Raw genomic sequence first — 12,465 nt, forward strand, 5'->3', positions numbered from 1 at the left:
TATAGAGAAGTTTCAAAGACGTTATAGTTGCTTTGTACTGTTTACCCATCTTCCCCTAATGTTGCCGACTTAGATAATCATATGTTTGTAAATACTAGGAAATTAACAAGGGCATAAACTACAGACTTGACTTGAATTTCACTAGTTATTTCAGTAATGTCTTTTTTCTTTTGTACGATCCAGTCCAGGACTCCACATTGCATTTGGTTGGCGTGTCACCTTTGTCTCTTCTGATCATGTCGATTTCTTTAATCTTCTTTTTTCATAACCTTAACAGTTTTAAACTGTCCTGGTCAGGATTTCCTAAAATGTTCCTCAGTTTGGGTTTATCTGATGTGTTCTCATGACGAAACTGACATGGGTTTTGGGGAAGAAAACAGAGAGCTGAAGTCACATTTTCATCACATCGTATTAAACGTGCTATGAATGTTGTTGTTGAGTCCCTAAGTCATGTCCAACTCTTTGCAACCCCATGAAATGCAGCACGCCAGGCTTCCCTGTCCTTCACCATCTCCCGGAGTTTGCTCAAACTCACATACATTGAGTCTGTGATGCTCTCCAACCATCTCACCCTCTGTTGCCCCTTTTTCCTTTTGCTTTCAATCTTTTCTAACATAAAGGTCTTTTTCAATGAGTCGGCCTTCACCTGAGGTGGCCAAAATATTGGAGCTTCAGTTTCAACATCAGTTCTTCCAGTGAATATTCAGGTTGGTGTCCTTTAGGGTTGACCGGTTTGATCTGGCAATCCAAGGGGCTCTCAAAAGTCTTCCAGTACACAATTCAGAAGCCCAAAGTCTTAGGCACTCAGCCTTCTTTATGGTCCAACTCTTACATCCATTCATGATTACTGGAGAAACCATGGCTTTGACTATACGGACCTTTGTTGGCAAAGTGATGTCTCTTCTTTTTAATCCGTTGTCTAGGTTTGTCATAGGTTACCTTCCAGGGAGAAAGCGTCTTTTAATTTCACGGGTGCAGTCACCATCTGCAGTGATTTTGGAGCCCAAGATGATAAAGTCTGCCACTGTTTCCACGTTTTCCCCTTCTGGTTGCCGTGAAGTGGTGGGACTGAATGTTGAGTTTTAAGCCAGCTTTTTCACTCTCTTTCACCCTAATCAAGAGGCTCTTTAGTTTATCTTTGATTTTTACCATTAGAATGGTATTATCTGCATATCTGAGGTTATTGATACTTCACTCAGCAACGCTGATTCCAGCTTGTAATTCATCCCACCTGGCATTTTGCATGATGTATCCTGTATATAAGTTAAATAAGCAGGGTAACAATATACAGTCTTGACATACTCCTTTGTCAATTTTGAACCAGTCTGTTGTTCCATGTCTGGTTTTGACTTGCTTCTTGACCTGCATGCAAGTTTCTCAGAAGGCAGGTAAGGTGGTCTGGTACTCCAATCTCTTTTAAGAATTTTTCACAGTTTGTTGTGATCCACCCAGTCAAAGCTTTATATTTAATGAAACAGAAGTAGGTGTTTCTGTGGGATTCCCTTGCTTTCTCTATAATCCAACAAATGTTGCCAGTTTGATTTCTGGTTCCTCTGCTTTTTGTAAGCTCAGCTTGTATATCTGAAAATTTCTCAGTTCACGTATTGTTGAAGCCTAGCTTGAAGAATATTGAACATTACCTTGCTAGCATGTGAAATGACTGCTGCTGCTGCTGCTAAGTCACTTCCGTTGTGTCCAACTCTGTGCGACCCCATAGACAGCAGCCCACCAGGCTTCCCTGTCCCTGGGATTCTCCAGGCAAGAACACTGGAGTGGGTTGCCATTTCCTTCTCCAATGTATGAAAGTGAAAAGTGAAAGTGAAGTCACTCAGTCATGTCCGACTCTGTGCGACCCCATGGACTGCCGCCTACCAGGCTTCTCCGTCCGTGGGATTTTCTAGGCAAGAGTACTGGAGTGGGGTGCCATTGCCTTCTCCGGAAATGAGTGCAGCTGTATGGTAGTTTGAACATTCTTTGGCATTGCCTTTCTTTGGGATTAGAATGAAAACTGACCTTTTCCAGTACTGTGGACATTGCTGAGTTTTCCATATTTGCTGGCATGTTGAGTGGAGGACTTTAACAGCATCATTTTTAAGGATTTATAATAGCTCAGTTGGAATTCCATCACCTCCACTAGCTTTGTTCATAGTGATGCTTCCTAAGGCCCACTTGACTTTGCATTCCAGGATGTCTGGCTCTAGGTAAGTAAGCACACCATCACAGTAATCTGGATCATTAAGACTTTTTTTGTACAATTCTTCAATGTATACTTGCCACCTCTTCTTAGTCTCTTCTCCTTCTATTAGGTCCTTACCGTTTCTGTCCTTTATCATGCCCATCTTTGCATGAAATGTTTCCTTGGTATCTCCAATTTTCTTGAAGAGATCTCTAGTCTCCCATTCTTTTGTTTCCCTTTATTTCTTTACATTGTTCATTTAAGAAGACTTTCTTCTCTCTCCTTGCTATTCTCTATGCGTGTTGTTGGATATATTTTTCCCTTTCTCCCTTGCCTTTTGCTTGTTCTCTTTTCTCAGCTATTTGTAAAGTCTCCTCAGACAACCACTTTGCCCTCTTGCTTTCCTTTTCTTGGGGATGGTTTTGGTCACTGCCTCCTGTACAGTGTTATGAACCTCCATCCATAGTTCTTCAGACACTCTTTTCCACCAGATCTAATCACTTGAATCTATTCATCACCTCCACTGTATAATCATAAGGGATTTGATTTAAGTTATACCTGAAAGGCCTAGTGGTTTTCTTTACTTTCTTCAATTTAAGCCTGAATTTTGCAATAAGGAGTTCACTTGGACTCTCTTCTGCTAAGGCATTCTTGTCCACAGTAGTAGATACAGTGGTCATCTGAATTAAATGCCTGTTCCCATCCATTTTAGTTCACTGATACCTAAAATGTTGATGTTCACTCTTGCTGCCTCTGCTTGGCCACGTCCAATTTACCTTGATTCATGGTCCTAAGATTCCAGGTTCCGATGCAGTATTCTTTACATCATCGGATTTTATTTTCACCCCGAGGCATATGCACAACTGTGTGTCATTTCCATTTGGCCCATCCTCTGTTCTTTCTGGAGCTATTTCTGTGCTATCTCCCAGTAGCATATTGAGCACTTTCTGACCTGGGGGGCTTATCTCCAGGTGTCATATCTTTTTTGCCTTTTCATACTGTTCGTGGAGTTTTCAAGGCAAGAATATTGAAGTGATTTGTCATTCCCTCCTCCAGTGGAAGTCGTTTTTTCAGAACTCTCCATGGTGACCTGTTCATCTTGGGTGGCCCTGCACAGCATGGTTCATAGCTTCATTGAGTTATGCAAGTGCCTTCACCACGACAAGGCTATGATCCATGAAGGGAATGCTATGAATAAAACATCACTTTTGATGTTAACTTTGATGTTCACTTCATGCAGGTAGTGATTATCAGATTTCTTACTGTTGGTCACCTTTTCCTGTAGTTGACTCATTGGAAGTCAATTACAAGTTCTGTCTCTTAAAGGCAGGGGTTTGTATATGTATTATTTGGAATTCTGTAAGGAAGATGGGTCCCTTCTCCCCATTTATTTATTCAGTTATTTATATAATGAATATTTTATTAGGGGGATTATAATTCAGTACTGTTATCATTTATTTTTGTGAAAATTGTTCCACTTTTGGTCATTGGGAATTTCTTTTAGGTTGTTCTTGAATCCTTTTGAAATTTCCCATCCTTTATTTTGTTTAATTTATTTATTTTAATTGGAGGCTAATTACTTTACACCATCCTTTTTTTTTTTTTAAACGCCTTCTTGCTTTCTGGCCCTACAGAATACTCCAGACTTACCTTGTATTTTTCCTGCCTCATCCTAGAATCAGTCATTTCTCTAGGGAGCTCTGGCTCCTTGTATTGGAGAATGGTATTCAGAAAATAAAATCTGGTTGTAAGCGTGCTTGTTGCTACTAGGATATCACTTGTAGGTGTCTGTATTTGTTTCTGTATCTATTCATCTGTATGTGTATCAAATAAATATAAGTTCATACTGATACTTCTTACTCTAACTTAGCACCACTAGAATGAACAGTTCATTCTAGCTCTCCTCTCTTGCTAATTTATAACTTCTTTTTCTGAAAGAAAAACCTTGCTCCTATTATCTGCTATTTATTTATGTATATTATACATGTAAAGAGGTTTCAGATTTGCTCATGATGACTTCTTTCCACCTACTTCATAATATTTTTGGTTGTAAACTCATATTTTTTGAATTTTTTTGAGACATTGACATTTTAGTTTTTTTAGAGAAGATTTATATTTGATTCTGCTAGTCATTTAGAGGTTTTGGTACTTATGTTTTAGCCTTTACAGTTTTTTACTGTGGGAAAATATACACAACATAAAATTTATTGTTTTAACTGTTTATAAATATACAAATGTAAATTGGCATTAAGTACATTCATAATGTTATGTAACTATCACCACTATCCATTTCTAGAACTTTCACATCATCCCAGACAAAAGCTCAGTACCCATTAAAAAATAACTCTACATTCTCCTCTCCCTTCAGCCCCTGGAAACCTCTATTCTACTTGCTCTCAGGATTTGCCTATTTTTAGATATATCATATAAATGGAATAATGCAGTAATTGTCCTTCTGTGTCTGGCATGAGTAAAATGAAAGTGAAAATTGCTGTTGTCTCTCTTTGTGACCCCATGGACTTGTAGCTTGCCAGGCTCCTCTGTCCATGGAGTTCTCCAGGCACGAATACTGGAGTGGGTAGCCGTTCCCTTCTCCAGGGCATCTTCCCAACCCAGGGATCGAACCTAGGTTTCCTGCATTGCAGGCGTATTCTTTACCAGTTGAGCTACCAGGGAAGCCCCATGAGTTAAAATGGGTAAAGCATTTTACTCCTGTTTTCAAGGTTCATCCATGTTGTAGTATGTTAGAGTTCGTTTCTTTATAATTCAAAAAATAAGGCAGAAAATAATCCTCTGTATGTGTATTTGTGAACACAGCACATTTTGTTTATCCGTTCATCTGCTGATGGACATTTGGGTTGTTTCCACCTTCTGACTTCTGTGAATAATGCTGCTGTGAACTTTGGTGTACAAGTTTCAGAGTCCATGCTCTCAGTTGTTTCTGGGTATATTTCTAGAAGTAGGATCACTGATCATAGAGTAGTTCTATGTTTAACTTTCTGAAGAACTGCCAAGCATTTTCCACAATGGCTGTACCATTTTCTATTCCCACAGGTAATGCATAAGAGTTCCAGTTTCTCCACATCCTGACCAACACTTACTGTTTTCCATTAAAAAAAATAGCTGTCCTAACAAATGTGAAATAGTATCTCATTATATTTTTGCTTTGCACTTCCCTAACATCTTTGTGATATTGTGCATCTTTTCCATTTTAATTATGGACTCTTCTGGGCCATGTAGGTGATGAAAATTCTGGTCCCAAACCTGAGTAACTGTGAGCTCATGTTGAGGTATTCCCTAAACATGAAGCGGAGGTATTCTTTATTTGTCTTTGCATGAATGCATAGTCTCTCAGTCGTGTCCAACTCTTTATGACCCTTTGGACTGTAGCCCGCCAGGCTTCTCTGTCCATGGGCTTTCCCAGGGAAGAATACTGGAGTGGGTTGCCATTTTCTTCCTCTAGGGGATCTTCCCGACCCAGGGATCAAACACTTGTCGCCTGCATTGCTGGTGGATTCTTTATAAGTGCTGAGCCATCAGGGAAGCCCTGTTTGTCTTCAGTTCAATCCCGGAACCCAGAACCAACAGCATGATATTGTAATTATCAATGCCCCCCCGTCCCCCACTGCCGTCTCTTTCTTCAGTAAGTTTTTTTTCCGCACTAGTTCAGCCAGTTGGATTGTTGCCCTTCTGGTCTTCAGTCTGACCTTTCATCTTGCTGGGCCCCCCAGAAGTGATCTTCCTAAGCTCTAGGCCTCAGGTTTTTGTTACGTGGCTCTAAAATAAATGCCACCTTCAGAACTTCATTTATTTTTCAGGTTCCCACTTTCTAGTTGTTTATGGCTTCAGGATATTTCAGGCATGCATTTATATGATTTTAATCTCATAGTTAAGCATGTTTGGTGTTCTGATTTGGAGAGGTTTTTTGAACATTGAGCTCTCCCTGATGCTAACCCAAAAAACCTTGGTTTGTTTCTTTTCTGTTAAAATGCAGAGACGGTTGGCTGAGGTAGTAAAAAGGCTGGTGGTCTGGATTTAGTTCTCATTAATAAGGCAAGCAAATTGTTACTAATTTCTAGAACCAGTGATCAAATATGGAGATACAGGGTTGATTTTTATGTATTTCATACATATTCATGTCTTCCTGTCCACATTTTTTATTATATTTTACTGAATTTGAGCTTTTTTCTGTAGCGCATTCACACATATGGACAAGTGTATAAACAGATTTTAATGTGTTCTTTTTCTCTTAGAGGCAGTAGGCAAAAAGCAAACAAAAGAAAATCTTGACTAAGCAAAGAATTTGGCAAATGCTCAATTTTATTTTATATTGAATAGCTCTATTAATGAATACTTATCTGAGTTTGTTTTTATTTCAGCTTTGGCTAGATCAGAATCTAAAAGAGATGGAGGTTTTAAAAATAATTGGAGCTTTGATCATGGAGAAGAAAGTGAAGGAGATACAGATAAAGAGTAAGAATTCTTTTTACCCCCTCAGATATTTTATAAGAATGAAACTTTCATTAGAAAAACAATTTATATTCCATGGAAATATTTTTAAGAGTATGATATTCTTAAGAAAACATTGACTTACAATAGCATTAAGGAAAGAAAAAGCAATTGTTTTATTGGTAAATAATTATGTGGTTATATTTCTTAATCTTTTGCAATGTATAAATATGTACATATTATACATGTAATCTTATGATTAAAAGTTGACCATATTGTGGATTTCCTATTAAAGACATTATTTTTTTTTTTTAATATGGCACTCTGTTCAGGTAGTGATAAGAAAAGCCACCATTTACCAGGAGTGAATGAATGCAGATTACGATTCCTGAAGTTTGTAAGAAAGTTTAGTGTCTGTCTTTGCAGTTGAAACTCTCCCCAACCCCCAACCCCATCCCCAACCATGTTCATCATAGATTGCTACCAGAGAAAGCAGAAACCCTATAAATGCTAAACACAGGTGTTGACCCAGACAGAAGTTAAGTGAAGTGTTCATCATACTCTGTTAATGTACTTGGAGTGACTGCTGTAGATTTTTAAATGGCTTTCATACAACCTTTTGCATGTCATGAGATTTGTATTACAAATTTAGCATTGCTGTTAGTTTCTTGGTTATTGATCTGGTTTCTGCTGGCCAGAACAAATAGCAAATTAAGAGATACATAAATATATACACTTAAGTTCTACCAAAACTGCAAGTACTTTTTAGAAATTTTATGCAAGAAGTCTTTCAGAGTATATTGGCTAAGTATTGTAGGCGCTTCCCTTCTGTCTGGGCAGCAGCTCCGTTCATCATTACCACTTTAGGTGCCTTCACCTGTGAGATGTTGAATTTGAAGTTAAGTTTTGTTTGAAGGAGAACTTTGAACCAGTAAGTTTCTCACTCAAAATTGGCATTTTTATGGTCTTCTTTCTTTTTATTTCTGATTATTTTTTATTACAGATGTTTGTTACTTAGGTGTTGTTTTGACAAATTGGCATTAAACCCGAAATTGACTAGACCACCTTTGAATGTTAAGATGTTCAATGTTAAGTTAAAAATTTACAGAAATTGAGTAGACCACCTTTAAATGTTAAGATGTTAAATGTTAAGTTAAAAATGTACCACTTTTTAAACATTTTTGTAAAATGTTTGTAGGAGAGCATTTAAAAAGTTGTATACAAGCAATATTGAAACAGTTTACATCTTTATTTTAATAGCTAAGATTTTAACTAAAAACAGTTTAGCAGAGTTGTCTTCAGAAGGATTTATTTTTACTTTATTTGATAGAATATTTGTCATGTATAAAAATGTGTCTTTTATGGTGCTCCCTGTTCTGTATGCTTCATTTATAAATTACAGTTGGTTTATCATTGTGTTCAGATTAACATGAACTGTTAATAGATACATGATTCTGGTCTTTTAGAATCTGAGGTCAATAATTCTCAGTGAAGGTTTGATATTTCTCAGAATGGTAGAGGTATAACAATTTTATTGGGTTAATACCATTGAAATTACTTTTTTCCATCAACTAAGATTTTCTTAACAGTATGTTTCTTTACTTCTGTTTTGTTTTTGAGTCCTTTCTCCCTAATTTAAAATCCAAGACAGAAAGGAAAAATGAGTGAAAGTAGATGAAATCTGTAGTTAAGATGAAAACAAAAACTGTGTGTTCGTTTATGGCAGAGGTCAATAAACAGCCAGTGGGCCCAGTCTGGCCCATCATTGGACTTTGTTATGGTTTTATTGGAACACAGCCACACATTTAGTCTGTGGCTGCTTTCATACTTTAGTTGCAAAGCAAAGATGAGTGGTGGCTTCAGAGGCCATATGGCTTTCAAAATTCTAAAATATTTAGTCTCTGGCCCTTTACAGAAAGTTTGCTGATCTCTGTATTAGGTGAACAAGGAGAATAAAACTTCTGAATTTAATGTATGAGTTGTAATTGTCACTGAAGATTTTTTTCCCCCTTATTTTCTATGTAGTGAGGCAAATCTACTCAGTGTAGATGAAGATGAGGATTCTGAAACCTCAAAAGGAAAAAAGGCAAGTGTTGCTTTTTAATTTTTTTTTTAGGTTATATACTAAAAACTAATACATCAGAAGATTTGTATTTGTGATTGTAAGTCCAAGCCACCCACATTCCCATCCCAGAGGCAAATGGTATTCGTAGCTTCTTGTTTATCTCATCAGAAATATTTTATTTATCACAAAGAAAATCTGTATTCTCATCCCACTTTCTTACTCTTTCTTCACCAGTAGTATATTGTACACACTGTTTGTAATTTTATTTTGTAAAATTAATATAGCTTAAGACACCAACCATAAGAGTCCATTAAAATCACCCTCATGCTTTTCAGTCGGAGAAGGCAATGGCACCCCACTCAGTACTCTTGCCTGGAAAATCCCATGGATGGAGGAGCCTGGTAGGCTGCAGTCCATGGGGTCGCTAAGAGTTGGACACGACTGAGCGACTTCACTCTCACTTTTCACTTCCCTGCATTGGAGAAGGAAATGGCAACCCACTCCAGTGTTCTTGCCTGGAGAATCCCAGGGACGGGGGAGCCTGGTGGGCTGCCATCTATGGGGTCGCACAGAGTCAGACACGACTGAAGCGACTTAGCAGCCGCAGCAGCATTCTTTTCAGTAGGTGCATAATGTTCCAGTGTATGATATATTGCTGTTATCCAACACCAACATATTGAAGGATCTATCAGCTTTCTTCCCCCACTTAAAATAATGTTGCATAAACTAGCCTCTATATGGGTTATTTTGCACATTTATCAGCATATCTGCAGGATAAATTTCTAGAAGTAGAGCTGCTATATCAGGACAGGTACATTTCTAATTTTGTTATACCTGATTTAGACTTTCACCAGCAGTGTCAGAGCATGCCTGTTCCCTCACACTTTAGCAATATTATCATCCTTTTGATCTTTGCAATAAAAAATAGTATCTCAGTGTAGTCTTACTTTGTATTTCTTTTGAATGTAGTTTGAATACCTCACTCATAACACATATAGTCCATTTATTTCCCTTTTGATAATTGTTACTTGATATCTTTTGCCCTTTTTTCCATTTGGTCTTTGGAATACTATTGATTTGTAGAAATTCTTTTCATATTGAGTCTCAGACACATTTTCCCACATTTTTGACATCTCTAAAATCTAACTGGATGCCTCTTGTTGAGTTAAAAATGTTTTGTACATTAGTATAGACAGTAATAATGTATCTTATGATGGTTTCTTAGATTTGACAAAATAATGGTATTTTAAAGAAAGGAGCCCACTGCTGTGATACTAATAATAGTTATTAGTAATTTAAACTACTTTTTTCCTGCTAATTTTTTGTCCTCACTTTTGGTGGTTATTGCCTTGGAGAAAAGATATTTTCTTACATTGTCAAATACAACACTATTTTTCTTTCATAGCTTTTGGGTTGAGTGTCTTGGTTCCTAATGATGTTAATTTAGTAACTTACTTGCTTTATTCTTTTAGACAAATAGTTTCACAATATCAATACAAATATAGTTGCCAATAAAATAAAGTCTTTTTATTTCCTTGTTGGTGGCATATCTCACTAGGTTTATCTCACTAAAAATGTGTATTTAAATTATTGTGTTTTTTTTTTTTTTAATTTTATTTTATTTTTAAACTTTACATAATTGTATTAGTTTTGCCAAATATCAAAATGAATCCACCACAGGTATACATGTGTTCCCCATCCTGAACCCTCCTCCCTCCTCCCTCCCCATACCATCCCTCTGGGTCGTCCCTGTGCTCTAGCTCCAAGCATCCAGTATCGTGCATCGAACCTGGACTGGTATCTCATTTCATACATGGTATTTTACATGTTTCAATGCCATTCTCCCAAATCTTCCCACCCTCTCCCTCTCCCACAGAGTCCATAAGACTGTTCTATACATCAGTGTCTCTTTTGCTGTCTCGTACACAGGGTTATTGTTACCATCTTTCTAAATTCCATATATATGCCTTAGTATACTGTAATGGTGTTTTTCCTTCTGGCTTACTTCACTCTGTATAATAGGCTCCAGTTTCATCCACCTCATTAGAACTGATTCAAATGTATTCTTTTTAATGGCTGAGTAATACTCCATTGTGTATATGTACCACAGCTTTCTTATCCATTTGTCTGCTGATAGACATCTAGGTTGCTTCCATGTCCTGGCTATTATAAACAGTGCTGCGATGAACATTGGGGTACACGTGTCTCTTTCCCTTCTGGTTTCCTCAGTGTGTATCCCCAGCAGTGGGATTGCTGGATCATAAGGCAGTTCTATTTCCAGTTTTTTAAGGAATCTCCACACTGTTCTCCATAGTGGCTGTACTAGTTTGCATTCCCACCAACAGTGTAAGAGGGTTCCGTTTTCTCCACACCCTCTCCAGCATTTATTATTTGTAGACTTTTGGATCGCAGCCATTCTGACTGGTGTGAAATGGTACCTCATAGTGGTTTTGATTTGCATTTCTCTGATAATGAGTGATGTTGAGCATCTTTTCATGTGTTTGTTAGCCATCTGTATGTCTTCTTTGGAGAAATGTCTGTTTAGTTCTTTGGCCCATTTTTTGATTGGGTCATTTATTTTTGTGGAGTTGAGCTGTAGGAGTTGCTTGTATATTTTTGAGATTAGTTGTTTGTTAGTTGCTTCATTTGCTATTATTTTCTCCCATTCTGAAGGCTGTCTTTTCACCTTGCTAATAGTTTCCTTTGATGTGCAGAAGCTTTTAAGGTTAATTAGGTCCCATTTGTTTATTTTTGCTTTTATTTCCAATATTCTGGGAGGTGGGTCATAGAGGATCCTGCTGTGATGTATGTCAGAGAGTGTTTTGCCTATGTTCTCCTCTAGGAGTTTTATAGTTTCTGGTCTTACGTTGAGATCTTTAATCCACTTTGAGTTTATTTTTGTGTATGGTGTTAGAAAGTATTCTAGTTTCATTCTTTTACAAGTGGTTGACCAGATTTCCCAGCACCACTTGTTAAAGAGATTGTCTTTAATCCATTGTATATTCTTGCCTCCTTTGTCAAAGATAAGGTGTCCATATGTGCGTGGATTTATCTCTGGGCTTTCTATTTTGTTCCATTGATCTATATTTCTGTCTTTGTGCCAGTACCATACTGTCTTGATAACTGTGGCTTTGTAGTAGAGCCTGAAGTCAGGTAGGTTGATTCCTCCAGTTCCATTCTTCTTTCTTAAGATCGCTTTGGCTATTCGAGGTTTTTTGTATTTCCATACAAATTGTGAAATTATTTGTTCTAGCTCTGTGAAGAATACCGTTGGTAGCTTGATAGGGATTGCATTGAATCTATAAATTGCTTTGGGTAGTATACTCATTTTCACTATATTGATTCTTCCAATCCATGAACATGATAATTTCTCCATCTATTAGTGTCCTCTTTGATTTCTTTCACCAGTGTTTTATAGTTTTCTATATATAGGTCTTTAGTTTCTTTAGGTAGATATATTTATATTCCTAAGTATTTTATTCTTTCCATTGCAATGGTGAATGGAATTGTTTCCTTAATTTCTCTTTCTGTTTTCTCATTATTAGTGTATAGGAATGCAAGGGATTTCTGTGTGTTGATTTTATATCCTGCAACTTTACTGTAGTCATTGATTAGCTCTAGTAATTTTCTGGTGGAGTCTTTAGGGTTTTCTATGTAGAGGATCATGTCATCTGCAAATAGTGAGAGTTTTACTTCTTCTTTTCCAATTTGGATTCCTTTTATTTCTTTTTCTGCTCTGATTGCTGTGGCCAAAACTTCCAAAACTGTGTTGAAT

General features: G+C 37.2%; 1 protein-coding gene across 5 annotated transcripts in view; it reads left to right on the plus strand.

Annotated features, from left to right (window-relative positions):
- Positions 1-12,465, plus strand: part of SENP6 (SUMO specific peptidase 6) — a 134,499-nt gene that overhangs the window by 27,786 nt on the left and 94,248 nt on the right. For 4 of the 5 annotated variants that reach the window (XM_027550962.1, XM_027550957.1, XM_027550958.1 and 1 more), the window contains exons 2-3: positions 6,556-6,649; positions 8,651-8,711. In XM_027550962.1, the coding sequence (XP_027406763.1) occupies positions 6,556-6,649; positions 8,651-8,711 (155 nt within the window). Of the gene's footprint in view, positions 1-6,555; positions 6,650-8,650; positions 8,712-12,465 lie in introns of those variants that run through there. The other variant, XM_027550960.1, reaches the window with a different exon arrangement.

This window comes from Bos indicus x Bos taurus, chromosome 9 (genome assembly GCF_003369695.1).
Source record: "Bos indicus x Bos taurus breed Angus x Brahman F1 hybrid chromosome 9, Bos_hybrid_MaternalHap_v2.0, whole genome shotgun sequence".
Taxonomy (NCBI): Eukaryota; Metazoa; Chordata; class Mammalia; order Artiodactyla; family Bovidae; genus Bos; species Bos indicus x Bos taurus.